Below are 15,093 nucleotides of genomic sequence, written 5' to 3'. Positions count from 1 at the left end.
CCTTGGCTGAGGATCTTTTGTTTTCTTTCTTTCTTTCTTTCTTTCTTTCTTTCTTTCTTTCTTTCTTTCTTTCTTTCTTTCTTTCTTTTTCTTTCTTTCTTTTCTTTCTTTCTTTCTTCTTTCTTTCTTTCTTTTTTCTTTCTTTCTTTCTTTCTTTCTTCTTTCTTTCAGATTTTAGTTTTCTATTCATGAGGGAGAGGCACAGGCAGAGGGAGAAGCAGGCTCCCCGCGGGGAGCCTAATATGGGACTCGGCCCCAGGACCTCAGGACCACAACCTGGGCCAAAGGTAGATGCTCAACCACTGAGCCACCCAGGCGTCCCCCAGCAGGTTTTCCTTAGTAATCTTCCCAAAAGTCGGACACCTAACAGATGTCTTCTGTTAATGCTCCCAGAGTTGAGGAATAAGTCCCTCATTATTGAAGGGGCATCTGGGAAGGCATCACAACATCCAGTATAATCCCAATGCTCAAATCGACTTACTACAGCAATACTCTCTTGTATTTTTTTAAAGATTTTATTTATGTTTAAGTTTATTTCAAAGCAATTTGAGAGAAATAGAGCCAGAGAGCACAAGTGGGGAGTATGGCAGAGGGAGAGGGGGAAGCAGACTCCCCTGTGAGCAGGGGGTCTAGGACCCCGGAATCACGATCTGAGCTGAAGGCATAGACTTAACCAATGGAGCCACCCAGGTGCCCCAATATTCTCTTGTATTAAGACTATTTAATAAAGGGACCATCATACTCACTAGGTTCTGAGATTTCTGAAGACAATACACATTTAAATCAGAGTTGTGATTTCATGAAAGTACAGTGAAGATACGATTAAAGAAACAACCCAAAAACATGTGAGCCTGATTGATGAAACCAAATGCCAATTTCTTCCTATACACCAGGATTTTTCAACTTCTTAATTATCATTTCTCCAAATGCCTTTTTAGATATTTTTCCCTAATTACCACCTATGAAATTTTAATGCTATAGATACATTGCATATCTATGCATCTAGTATATTTTATCTCTGTGTTATACATTCTTAAAAGTATTTTTTTGCCCTGAGAACCAGTCATTTTCACCCCCATGGGAGCAACATTGGTCCTTTAAGAATGCATGATTTATACCAATAAGTGTAACTTAAGAGGATCAGAGAGTATTTACATCAGCTCTTCAATCCATTCTCTGTTATGTAGCAGAGTCTATATAAGAGGCCACACGGGTGTGCTGTGCAGGCATGAAATCAGTGCAAAGGAAGTTAGGTGACCTTAGCAGTTACTCGTGGAGCTAAGATGGTCTGATACCCTGTTCCCTCACTGTAAGATGATAGTGACCCAAGAGTTGAGTAGTCAAGGGAGCCCCCATTATTTTGTCAAGCTTCTGTGCAAATTATTGCTTTAGTCATTTAATTTTTGTCACTTATATTTAATTATAAAGTATTTCTGGCAAATAAAAAGTAGGGATAATATAAGGAGACTCTTGTACCCATAACCTAGTTTGAGATAAAACATTATAGATACATTTGGTGTGCCCCCCACACCCTGTATACCTCAACCCAGTCTCATTTTTCTCTCACTCTCCCTAGAAATAACCACTATCCTGAATTTGTTGTTCATTATTCCCATGCATGGTTTTACATTTTTATCTATAAACCTGTTTTTTGAACTTTACATCATACATGTTATCAGAATGTAAATTCCTTTGCTACGTTTATTGTGGCATGGCATCTCACTGGGTGAACCTTTGGCATTTGTTATCTTGTTCAGTCTTCTCTGCTTCCCTGGCCACTACATCCATGCCTCAATCAGTTTTTACTTTCACACAGGTTCTTAGCATATCTTCTGATCTTTTAAAGAGACTTTGATATATCCTGGCCCTTTGAGCAATGCATTTATAAATCATCTTTCAGCTTAGGACAACTTTTTCCCTTAAGATTTTATTTATTCATTTGACAGAGAGAAAGAGCACAAGCAGGGGGAGTGACGGGAGAGGAATAAGCAGACTCCTTGCTGAGCAGGGGGCCTGATATGGGGCTCGATTCCAGGACCCTGGGATCACAACCGGAGTCAAAGGCAGATGCCCAACTGACTGAGCCATCCAGGCGGCCCCTCAGTTTAGGACACTTCTGCAGATAATTTCACTATTTACTAATTATGACCAATTTATCCTGAGGATAACCCTTTCCTAACTATAGTTCCAAAGTCTTGGCACACTCAACTGTAGTTTCCTGGTTTACCATAAAATCACCCTCCTAGGTATACAATCCTGTGGGCCAGGAGTTTATAATGGCAACCATCTACATTTTGAAGACCCAAGTCTACATCATCCTTTCATCAGCCCTCAAAGATAAGTTACTTGAATGGAAGCTTCATGCCCTGTTATAGACTGAATGTTTGTGTCCCTGCTTCAAATTCATATGTTGAAGCCCTAACCCGCAATGTGACTGTAATTGGAGATAAGGCCTTTAAAGAAATAATTAAGGCTAAGTGAAGTTATAGGGTAGGGCTCTGATCTGATAGGATTAGTATCTTTATGAGACACAAGAGAGCTCACCGGCCTTTTATTCACCTCTTGGGACACAGCAGGAAAGTGACCATCCACAAGCCAGGAAGAGAGTCCTTACCAGAAACTGACCACGACGGAACCTTGATCCTGGATTTCCAGCCTCCAGAACCGTAAGAAGATAAATCTTTTGTTTTACGTCCCTAGTTTATGGACTTTTATTATAGCAGCCTGAGCAGACAAATACACATTCTAATCCCAAGAACCCATCACACAGTATACTGAAAAAGAGGAGAAGCCAAAGGGTCAAAGGCAATGGGAAGACTGGGCTCAAATCTGAGCTTGGCCACTCCAACTCTAGGGTATGACAACCTTTTAAAGCCTCCTTTTTCTTTTTCTATGAAATGAGAGACTTTAAGTAGAACCTCTTCAGGTCCCTTGAAACTTCCTAATTAAAAGGGTTAGATTACATATTGTGGGCTATGACTCAGGCAATTACACTGCCAGGATGCTATGCTTAAGAAGTAATTATGGATAGTCACAAAGATTTAGTTATAAGTATGTTCATACCAGAGTTGCCATCAATAGCATAAAACAAAAACATACACTAGACCCTGTAATCTAACTATCCAACAATAAAGTATGTTAAATTACAGTAGAGCCAGATGATAGAATAAGTGAATACTTATTGTGCTTTTGTTTATAAACATCAAGAATAGGGGTGCCTGGGTGGCTCTTAATCTCAGCACAGGTCTTCATCTCAGGGTCTTGAGTTCAAGGCCTGTATTGGGCTCCATGCTCAGTGTGGAGCCTAGTTAACAAAGAAGTATCAAGGATATGGTATTGAGAAAACTTGTTTTTCAGAATTATAGATTGAGGGTGCCTGGGTGGCTCAGTCGGTTAAGTGTCTGCCTTCAGCTCGGGTCATGATCCCAGGGTCCTTAGATTGAGTAGCACATAATGCTCCCTGCTCAGCAGGGAGCCTGCTTCTCCCTCTGCTCCCCCTCGTGCTCCCCGCTCAGGGTCCCCACTGGTGCTCTCTTGCTATCCCAAATAAATAAATAAAATCTTTAAAGTAAAATAAAATCATAGATTGGCAAAATTTAGTTAGAAGTCTTCTCAATAAGAATAGAACATCCCACTGTTATAAGGATCTGAGCTATGCAGGTCACTTTTTATAAAGTTCTTTGAACTGCTTTATTGAGGTACAGCAACATAAACTATAATATTTAAAGTATACAATTTTATAAGTTTTCACATACATATATATATAACCGTCAAACCATCACTGACTCCCTGAGGTTTCCTGGTACCCCCTTTGTCATCCTTCCCTCCCACTTCTCGCTCTCATCCCTTCCCCTGAGTAACCCTTGATTTGCTGTCACTACAGTTTGCATTTTCTGGTTTTATATAAATGGAATCATATTATATATACTTTTTTTTTTTGCCTGGTATAATTATGTTGAGATTCATCTGTGTTGTTGCATGTATTTATAAGTCGTTCCTTTTTATTTCTGAGTGACATTCCATTGTATGAGTCACTTTGACACTTAGAAAAAGCAGTCTTTAATTCCAACCCACGTTTCAGGTAAAAGGTTTCAGAAAAATTCCACATTTATCTTCATTTTCCGAGGAATTAGGATTCTGAATAGATGGGCTTTATCAAGTGACATGAATGTTCATGACTACAGTAAGTGCAAAACAGTAAATAGTGTATGACCTTATTTCTGTTTTTAAAATATAAATATACGGGCAGCCCGGGTGGCTCAGTGGTTTAGTGCCACCTTCAGCCCAGGGCCTGATCCTGGAGACCCGGGATGGAGTCCCATGTCGGGCTCCCTACGTGGAGCCTGCTTCTCTCTCTGCCTGTGTCTCTGCCTCTCTCTTTCTGTGTGTCTCTCATGAATAAATAAATAAAATCTAAAAAAAAAAATGACAATAAAATAAAATATAAATACTTGGAGGAATGACTACAAAATCATATATGAAAAATGATACTTGTATTACTAACTATATTTTTAAATATATTTTCACCTTTTTTTAAAAAGGTATTTTTAGGGACAGTCACAGCAAAAAAGGAAAGGTGACATTATTTTACATTAACCAATACTTGCTACGCTGTCAAAGGAACAGGCAAGCCCTGCTACTACCATTTCTATAATAGCTTAGTTCACAGATCCACAGGTGTAAACCTAGAATGGGCAGCTGAACTTCTTAGGACAGTCATCATCTTTCCTGTCTCTGGAGACAAACTGTTTATTTTCATACATACAAATGGAATTGGGAACCTTTTAGAGTTAAAGCAGATCCCAATGTCATCTGCTAAGTTTTTGGCCTTGTAATTTACACTGTCTTTAATTATAAGTCTCTATAAAGCTCAGCAAGAGTAGTGGTTCATTTTTATTATTCATCACTTACAAAACTCCCTTCCACCCATTAATCACAACATGCATTACAGCACTGTTGCAAAGTAGGTCAAAATACTCTTTAATACCTTTTTTGGCCTTGGGTGCTTATTATATCTTACCCCCTTTTTCTGTTGAGAGAGCCTGTACAATTGACGCTTGAAGAACGTGAGTTTGAAATGCCTGGGATGCCTGGGCCCACTTACACAAGGATTGCTATCAGTAAGTACAGTGCTGCAAGTGCATTTCCCTTAGGATTTCCTCAATCGCATTTTTTTCTGCAGCTTACTTCATTATAAGAATATAGTGCATAATGCATGTAACACACAGCATGCGTTAGGCGACGGCTCCTGTTCTTGGGAAGGCCTCGAGGCATCAGCAGGCTCTTCCACCCGCTGTCCAGGCGGCGGTGCCCCGACCCCCGAGTTGTTGGAGCGTCATCAGTGTCCAGGCCACTCTCGGCCCTTGCTTACCCGCTGTTGGTTGCTCAAGCCCGGCCAACCCCGGCCGACCCCGCCTCTGTACCCCGTCGCAGGGGGCACTGGGAGAGCGCTGGGGCTGTGCAGGGTGGGGGCCAACTGACCTCCGATATAGATAAATAAACTCACATGCTGCTAAAAAAAAAAAAGAAAATCAAAAAAGAGGCACTTCACTTCTTCCTAAGCACCCAGAGATGGTCAACACCGGTCAGAACAACGGCGCTTTTGCAAACTCCTCGTGCAGAGCTGCACGAAAGCTTAACCCGACCCGCGGGGAGGCAGCGGCCCGACCCGTGAGCAGCCGCCGCCCCGGGTCCCCCCCGCTCCGCAGCCGCAGGACGGCGCCGCCCCGGGCTTCCCAGCCTCCGGGGCCCGGCAGAGGCCGGCCAGCGACGCGCCGGTGCTGGACCCCGGGACCCCCGCACCCCGGGACCCAGGGCAGCGGCCGAGCCCGCCCAGCGCCGCTCCCCAGGGAGAGAGGAGGGCGCAGCCCCGCCCCCGAGGCCGAGGCCCCGCCCCCGCCCGAGGCCCCGCCCCCGCCCCGAGGCCCCGCCCCCGCCTCCCGCCGAGCGCCACGTCTCTCCGCGCCCAGGCCCCAGCGGCCCGCAAGACTTCCGGCGCGAAGCCCCTCCCAGGCCCCGCCCCTCCCTGCGATCCCCGCGCCCCGGACTCCGCCCCCCGCCGAAGCCCCGCCCCCGCCCCCGCCCCCGCAGAGCGCCACGTCTCCCGCTTCCAGGCCCCAGCGGCTTCCCGCGCGAAGCCCCTCCCAGGCCCCGCCCCTCCCTGCGCTCCCCTCGCCCCGGGCTCCGCCCCCCGCCGAAGCCCCGCCCCCGCCCCCCGCAGAGCGTCACGTCTCCCGCTCCCAGGCCCCGCCCCGCTCCGCGATCCCCGCGCCCGGACTCCGCCCCCCGCAGGAGCCCCGCCCACGTGACCCGCCCGGGGCCCACGTGACCCGCGCGCCCCGCCCAGGGCGCCCACGTGACCCGCGGCCGTCCCCGCGCGCGGCGTGGATCGCGGCCCGAGCCGCCATTGTTCCGCGAGCGCCGGCTGCGGGGCCCGGCCCTGGCGCCGAGACGCCGCTTAGCGGCCGCCGCTGGAGACACGCCGTCCCGCCGCCCCGTGCCCCCGGCGGCCGAGCGAGGCGGACGCGGCGCGGCTGCGAGCCCCTGTCCCGGCGGCGGCTGCCGACCCCCGGCCCCGGCCCCGGCCCCGGCCCCGGCCCCGGCGCGAGGGGCGGCCGCGATGCGCTGGGCCTGAGGCCCCGGCCCGGCGTCCGCGCGCCCGCGAGCGGGGGAACATGGCCGCGCAGGGCTGGCAGGACGAGCTGGCGCGGCGCGCCGAGGAGGGCTCGGCCCGGCTGCGCGAGGTGCTGTCGCTCGGCCTGGGCTTCCTGCGCAGCGAGCTGGGCCTCGACCTGGGGCTGGAGCCGCGGCGGTACCCGGGCTGGGTGATCCTGGTGGGCACCGCCGCGCTCGGGCTGCTGCTGCCGCTGCTGCTGTGCTACGGCTGGGCCGCGGCGTGCGCCGGCGCCCGCAGGAAGCGGAGGAGCCCGCCCCGCCGGCGGGAGGAGGCGGCCCCGGCCCCGGCCCCCGCCCCGGGCCCCGACGACGCGGGCCTGCCGCGGAGCCTGCGGGGCGACGAGCCGAAGAAGCGGAGCCGCAAGAAAGCGCCCGACAAGCCCAAGGTGAGCCGCGGTGGGGCGGCGCGGGGCCGGCCGGCAGCGGGGTTACGGGCCGCGGGGGGGGGGGGGGGCTGCCCGGGCCGACTCGCGCCCCCGCCCCGCCCCCGCCCGGGGGCCCGCCCGCCCTCGCGGTCGCGGTCGCGGTCGCGGTCGCGGCCGGGCCCGGAGGGGGGGCGGGTGCGGCGGGGATGACGGAGCAGAACGGGGCCGCCCCAGGGTCGGGCACCGCCGGGCCGCGCCGTCCTGCCGCGCTCGCCGTCTTCGCGTGGTGTCCCCCGTAGCGGTGTGTTCCGGGCCTTACCGCCGAGCAGAGTTCGGAGGCCGTGCACAGCCACAAGCCGCCCCTGGCCTATTTTTATACGCACCGCAGTAAGCTCTCCGCCCCGCAGCCCGGTAAAGTAAGTGTGACCCCGGCCGTGCTGCGTGGGACGCGCTGGTGTGTGTCGGCGGTGAGAGGCTCGCGCGTAGGAGGTGGAGCCAGCCCTGGAGACCTCGGGGAGTAACGCTCAACGCCGCAGCGCACAGTGCACGGACCGGACGGCGAGGGTGCTGATGAGGCCTGGACCCGGGCGGACTGATTGCATTGAAGGGATCGAGGAAAGGCGCTGGGGAAAGTGCGATTTGAGTTCAAGCTAAAGCAGTGAGTGTGTTGTCGATGCCACGACCAAGACTGAAGTCGGTACTGAAGAAGGGACAGGTCAGTGCACCCTGAGGCCCACCTAAGTGGTGACGCTCTGCCTGCTGATTACGAGGACGGAAGAAGCTTACAAAAGCTAGAAGACGGTACAGCTTTATCAACATGAATTCTACCTTGATTAGGAGAGGAACTAGAACGATGTGGAACATGATATGATTAAATTCATTGAGGTTACCGGAAAGTAACGCTATGGTCGACATAGAGAACTTGGCTCCAAAGTAAGCAAAGAAGGTGATCTTGGAAAAACTACATGCATTAGTAAGGCCAGACGCTGCGTGGGTGAAGCAGGTTGTGAAAATTTCCAAGCCCTGTTTGGGAGGTCTAGAATTTCAGATAGACTTGAGCGGAGAGACAGGTGCTCCAGGAGCCCAGCCGGAGCGCCTCGTAACACTCAGACGACCCTCTGCAGAAGGAACAGACGCCTGTGAAAACTTGCACTGTGAAGAATACTCATCAGACTTAGGACTCGCTCCTTCTCTTTTTCACTTTAGTTAAGAAGTGGGGCAGTGAATGAATAAATAAATCTAACATCGAGCTTCGGGGAATGGAGAATGAGACCACTAAGCAAATGGTTGAGTGCTGAGTGAGAAAATACTCTGCCTCTCCTGTGCTGCAGAGGTGTTGGAGAAGTTTGCCGACATTAACAAAATTCTAGCTTTCAGACTTTTGACGGCAACTTAAAGTAAGAAACACATTTTACACTACAGTACCTGCCCTCCACCCCACATATCAGACCATTCTGTTTTTCTTTAATGATATTTGTGACCCGTCGGATTAGCTTCACGTTTCATCGCGAGGCGTGACCCACAGAACAGTCCTGCCTATGGGACTGAGAAGCGAAAGCACCCATTTGTGTCCTGCTTAGATGCTTTGTACTGCGAGTGCTCAGTATTTACTTGGAGAAAAGCACACTGCTTGAGAACTAAAGGCAGTAAAAAGGAATACAGTATTTGTATGTCTCATTGTGAAGGGGTTACAAAAGTAAAAGCTCATTTGCTACCCAGGGAGCTTTTTATTCCAGTTGTGGAAAAAGATAACACTAAAAAACAGAAAGTTGACAGTGCAAACCCAGTGTGGGCCCAGGAGGCTGTGTATGACCTTATCACACAATCTGGCTTTGAAAGTGGGTGGGAGCAAGGTCGTGAAAGAGGCTCAAGTAGCAGAAAAGGAAGTAGAGGAAGACTTAATTCTGTCAGCCTGGCAGGAATGGAGAACCACAGTCAAGTAAGGCATTTAACCTTGCTCTGGTGGTTAGCTTTATAAATTGGGGATCTTAATTGCGTTAAAATACTGCAGAATTCCTCAAAATGTTACCTCCAACTACTTGGGATAGAGTTACTTTGAATGCTTATTAAAATTTACAGATTCCTGAGCACCAGAATAGATCTTTAAAATTCAGAAGCTCTGGGACTGAGTCCAGGGAACCTGCATTTTGAATGAACTCCCTTGGTAAATCCTTGCTATTAGTTTAAAAATCACTCACTGGTGTCGGACCATAATATCCTTAGTATAGGAGAGCTTTCTAAGTTGAGTCATGTTTAATCTTAGACTCCATCTCCTCATTACCACATCATTCTGATACACATTTTAGGATCTACCTTACTCTGAGCCAGCTAAACTACTAGTTTTGTGAAAGGATATTGCATATTTACTTAAATATTTTATTTTCATCTTTTTATCCCATTATTTTTAGTTCTCTCTTAAGTCATTCCAAATTTTGCAACTCAAGTTTTTAAAGTTTGTTTCTAGTGGCTTATTTTTATCTGTAGAGTGGCTGGTATTTAGTTCTTTAAAATCTACCCATAAGCACTTTTTTTTATATCATTTTGGTTTTTATCCCCTAAGAGTATCCTGGCATAGGTCTTTTAGGGTATGAATTGCAGGTTGTTTCCCTATTGAAAGTGACGGAGGTGGCACTTTTTGCTGGGCTTATTTCTTGGCATTTTTGGAAATTACTGATAATTATTTCCAGTGACACCTAGTACAATGTGAATATTCAATGGGCACTCAGTAAGTATTTTTAACTTGACTTAATCTGAGCAGTGATTTAGGTATATGTAAAATCTCAGATAACTGGTCTTGAACAATTGCTCTGAATTTTAGCTGGAAGCCTTTAACTCAGGATCAACTTTGACGAAAATTCATCTTAGTGAAAAAGTTATTTTTATATTAGCATAAGACTTCTCATCAGAATTAGCCATGGTGCAGTTGTCGATAGCTGTAAGCTTGCTGAATAGTGTTTTGTCTCGTTTGTTCTGTGTAACCTTGCATCGTAAGTGGCATTCAGTAAATAATTACTGAATGCGTAAAGTAGTCAGATGTCCTACCGTTCCCATTCTTCATGCCTGGTAAGTAGCCATATGAGCCACCGTTTTATTTTTACGGTGGACGATGGCTATCTTTGCCTCTTCTGGCTAAAATCCTGTGAAGTCCCGTCATTCTACAGCCAATAAATCATTCTGATAGTGGGTGGTGTCTTTTGTAGTTATTACTTCTATTCCAGTTTCATTGCTACTGCCCTACTTTTGGACTTTTTTGTCTTTTGCTTAGACTATACTAACAGCATCCTGACTGGTTTTCCTGCTTCTAGTCTCTTTGTTGCCATTCCTTTCTACCAACTCCTGCCAGTTAAATCTCTTAAAGCCCAGTTCTGATCATGAGTTTCATGTTCATATCTTGTCAGTAGTTTCTCCATCATATGTTGAGTAAAATCCAGTCTATGACATGGCCACAATGGAACCCCATCTTAGATTTATCTCCTAACCATTATGCCAAATGCATTCTCATTAGCTAGACTACAGTATCTCTTTATTCACACTATTTTGTTCCATTAGAAAGTCTGTCTTTCTGTATTTTTCTACACGTTCTACTTATCCTTCAAGGCCCAACTATCTCTACCATAAAGCCTTCCCTAGCTAGAGTTAGTCTCTGTGTTTTGTATGTTTATTTTATGTTCTGTTACGATCTCTAAAACAAGAAGATAGAGCATGGTCTAGGAATGTACCTGTAGGACAATTCCACATTTTTTTTTCCTAGCTCTGTGCATGCCCCTGAGTGATCAGGAAAGCACCTCGAGTATTGATTTTGAGATTAGAAATTAATCTTAGTAGGTGAACTTGCCAATGGGGAATCTCTGAATAATGGGCATCAACTTTGTATTTATCTATAATTGGACCATTCCTCTCATCTCCTCATATGTAGGTGTGTATACTTAACTTCTCCACTTGGAAATCTGACATTTGCCTCAAATTTTAATATCTGCAAAACAATTCACGATACGATTCCCTGCTTTTTCTCCTTGTCTTCCTCATTTCTGTAAATGGTAAAAGACTGCCACCCATTCAGTTATTCAAGCCAGAAATCTAAGAATCATTCTTGATTCTTCCCTTTTCCTCACCTCTTTATATCTTCCCTACCTCATGTCTAATCTATGAGCAAATACCATCCATTTTATTTCCAAGATGTGTATATTCAGTCTGACAACTCTCATTCTTTTGTCTGGCACCTTAGCTCACTTACATAGCAGTAGCTTCTGCAAGGCTGCCTCCAGTCCTAAAGCCAACACTGATCTAAAATCAACACTTCAGTAGCTTTCGCATTTAAAATCTAAACTTCTTTCCTAAGTGGCTCAGCACCTGGTTTTCTTTCTAAGCTGATTTTAAGTTAATTTCCTCTCATTATAACCTCCAGCAATGGTGATCTTTTTTTCAGTTCTGCAGACTCTTTCACAACCCAGTGCCTTTACATGAACTATTATTAACACTTCTGGAATACTCCCCCCCCCCCCCCGTTTTCATCAGCCTATAGATCGCACCTTAAAACTCTCACCATCCTAGGAAATCATTTTCTGATCACCCTATTTGAAATAGGCATCCTCTTTTATTTTGTCTCAACCTTTTATATGTGGGTTTTTTGGTTTTTGGTTTTTTTGTAATTATCACAGTTTGTAAACTGTGTACTTGCCTATTAATTTTTTTGAGGTCTTTTGCTTCCACTGGGGAAAAGCCTTGCTCACCTTGCTATGCAGTTGCAAAACAGTGCCTGGCATGTAAGAGCCTTTGATAACTTTCTGTTGGACTAAATTCTGAATGAAGTACTATAGTGATATCTCACAGTTCAATTGGATTTTTTTTTTTTTATAATTGGATAATTTATTTCATTAAATAAATTTGTCTTTTAAGATATTCCTAAAGAATTATATCTTTTTTTCTTAGGTAGTAGTTTTGCTATATTATTTCAGGTATTAGTAAAGGTGTAAATTATATCACTTGCCACCTACATACAGGATTTTCTTTTTACCTTTAAATCACTAGCCCTCTTAGTTGGGTTTTTTTTTTTTTTTTTTTTTTTTTAATGAGTGGAAATATATTTTTCATGTAGCATGGCTTCTGAAAATAAGCCAAGTATCTCCTATGTTTCCCAGCTGAAAAACAGCCACTTACTCCAATGTCAGGACAAGCTGGCTGTTTTGAGTGTGTTGAACTTCCTAAAATAAGTCATAATACACTTTAAAGTGATCAACATTCTTTTTTATGGTGACTTGCAGGATTATTCAAGGGAAAATTTGACAATTGTTTTTTTAAATTTAAACACAAAGTTTATTGTAGTTTCATAACTTTATGATTAGGAGTTTGACAGTTCCTAATGTTTGGAGTTTGGACTTAGCCCTCTTAGTTTTAAGTAATAAAAGAATAATCATTCGGTTAAAAAATCGTAAGTCATAGTTAAAACAAATATTCCCGATTTTACAGAAAAGGAATCCTGAGATTCATAAAGATTAAATAACTTACTCAAAGTCACAGAGCAAAGGAGTTTCAAAGGCTAAATAAACAGCATCCTATTTTTTAGTCTACTGACTGGGCTGTTATTTCCACTGTGGTTTCCGTAGCATGTTCAAGGATGTTTCATTCATAGAACAAATCCAGTTTTCCCAGTGATTTGAAGCTCTCTGTATTTCTTTTAAAATTTACTTTTAGAATCAGAAATTTGTGCTGAAAATTGTGAAGACTTTTACCAAAGCTCCAGCATTTTGGCTTGTTTGGTTTTATGACAGGACTTTTTCATCTTGTCATTTTATCCAGCCAGTGGCCTAGTAGAGAAGACCTTTAATAGTTCTGCTTATCTTAGATACCAAGAGCAGCAAGCAGTAAGCCCTCTGAACATCTGGGTTTCTTTTACACTTGGGCATTCCTGATTAATGTACTACTTCTCAAGGTCATGAAAGCTTTGAAAATATTTTTAAATTAATATTATTATTCAGGCAAAATCAAGAGCTCTAAGTGAGGAATTGGGGTTATTTGACCACTTTTAAAGTTTGCTTGCTATTATACCAGAGAGCATCCAACAGGATCCAAGAAAGTATTTGGCTGTGTATCTGCTGTATCATGTGTAGCCCTTATCTCAGTACCCATCAGAGGTAAAATCTTGAAAATCAATACTGTATTGAATTTTTCAGAAATCCTCTTAGCATAATTTGGCCAGGTGACAGATGTGGAGTGTCAGGTCTATCTTGTGAAAGTAGCTCTGAACGTCAGTGATGCAGTCAACAAGTAGATAGTTTGGAATCCCTGAAGAGTTGAGTCTTTGGCTGGATGCTTAGAAGGCAAGAGGGATCTTTACCACTAAAGGAAATATCTTAGGGTATACAACCAGGATTTCGCAAATTTGAATTATAGGCCATATTTGTAAGATTGTTCTCAGTTATTCAGAGTTTAAAATTGGAGTTGAATTTAAAAATAATTTGGTAAACTACTGTCACTGAAACTGTAATTTATTGTATGTTTAGTTTACGTAATTGATATATTGACATTTGACAGAAAAAGACACAGTTTTATGCTTTCAAATAAATGACAAGGAATTGTTCTATCATGAATTTGTATCAGAACTCTTCAAACCTAAAGTAAACTGAGACAAGGTCTCAGTTCATTAGATTAAGTGTTAGTCATGTAAAGCATCTGGCAAGGTGCTTGGCACTTGGCAGATACTTGGAAATTGTTATAGACTGATCTATCAGCTATCAGTGATATTCCTTGAATTTCCGTAACATCTTGCGGAAAGATGTTTTAATCTTTTGTATGAAGGGAGTAATATGTATATACGTATGCCTTCTATGTGTTCAGTATAACTTTGAGCTAGGAAGGTTGAAACTCCAGTGAAGTAGTAACTTGTCCAAGGTGGCGCACATTTGGGAATTCAGCCCTGATTTCAGCTTGCCTTCAGATCCCATACTGTTTTCCTTTAAGGGGTGAGGTTGGAGGGGTAGGGAGAAGAGGTAAGAGTATACCTTTTGTCTTGTATTTTAATGTTGCCTCCTTCTTTTGCTAGGTTCTAGGCTTTTTGAAGGCAGAGATTGTGCCTCACTTGTCTTTGTTTCAAGATTTTAAGGGTTCTACATATTACTCTATTATGTTCACTTACTGTATGTCGAGTGAATGAACATAGTGAATATAATGTAATTTTCAACTATAAGCAGGTTTTTTTAAAAAAAAAGACATGAACATATTTCATTTATATTATAGATAATGAAATCAAAGGTTAAGTCAAGGAAAATGCTTATTATAATCACAGTATAGAAGTTTTTTTTTAAGATTTTATTTATTCATGAGAGGCACACAGAGAGGCAGAAACACCGATATAGGGGGAAGCAGGCTCCATGCAGGGGAGCCTGATGTGGGACTCTATCCCAGGACCCTGGGATTATGACCTGAGCCAAAGGCAGACACTCAACCACTGAGCCACCCAGGCACCCCTAGAAGTCAAGTCTTATTTATTTATATTAGAAGTTAAGTCTTAATGCCAGCTTTGTGCAATTCCAAAGCCCATGGTCTTTTCATACTCGTTTTTTCTTTTCTTTTCTTTTTTTTTTTTTTTTTTTTTTGGTAGTTGGTAGACTGCCCCTCTAGTTTCTAAACTTAAGATGTTTCCAAGTAATTTGATGTTAGGGTTTTTATATATTTTATATATAGAAATAAAATTTACATAGGTAAATGAAAATAGTGTTCTAATTGGTTTCATTTTAGAAGTCAAATGTTAAACTTTATATATGCTTATCTTAGATGTAGATTTTTTTGCAGTTTATAATCAGTTTAACAAATATGTATAGGCTGTTCAAATGGAGTAGATGGTTTGTTATTAAGCACATCATCTTATTCTGAACCTCAAAACTCCTGCTGGAGGAGGGGGCATTTGGGTGGCTCACTGCCTTTGGCTGGGGTCGTGATCCTCGGGTCCTGGGATGGAGTCGCACACTGGGCTCTCCACAGGGACCCTGCTTCTCCCTCTGCCTTTGTCTCTGCCTCTCTCTGTGTCTCTTGTGAATAAATAAATAAAATCTTTAAA

The 15,093-nt window shown here is 44.5% G+C and overlaps 1 protein-coding gene across 6 annotated transcripts in view; it reads left to right on the top strand.

Annotated features, from left to right (window-relative positions):
- The first annotated feature begins 6,410 nt into the window (after window positions 1-6,410).
- The window catches only part of MTDH (metadherin), a 56,908-nt gene continuing 48,225 nt past the window's right edge, over window positions 6,411-15,093 (top strand). For all 6 annotated transcript variants that reach the window (XM_072803820.1, XM_072803818.1, XM_072803816.1 and 3 more), the window contains exon 1: window positions 6,411-7,061. In XM_072803820.1, the coding sequence (XP_072659921.1) occupies window positions 6,675-7,061 (387 nt within the window). In that variant the 5' untranslated portion in view covers window positions 6,411-6,674. The remainder of the gene's footprint in view (window positions 7,062-15,093) is intronic.

This window comes from Canis lupus, chromosome 28 (genome assembly GCF_048164855.1).
Source record: "Canis lupus baileyi chromosome 28, mCanLup2.hap1, whole genome shotgun sequence".
Taxonomy (NCBI): Eukaryota; Metazoa; Chordata; class Mammalia; order Carnivora; family Canidae; genus Canis; species Canis lupus.
This window is presented reverse-complemented; position numbering and strand designations above follow the sequence as displayed.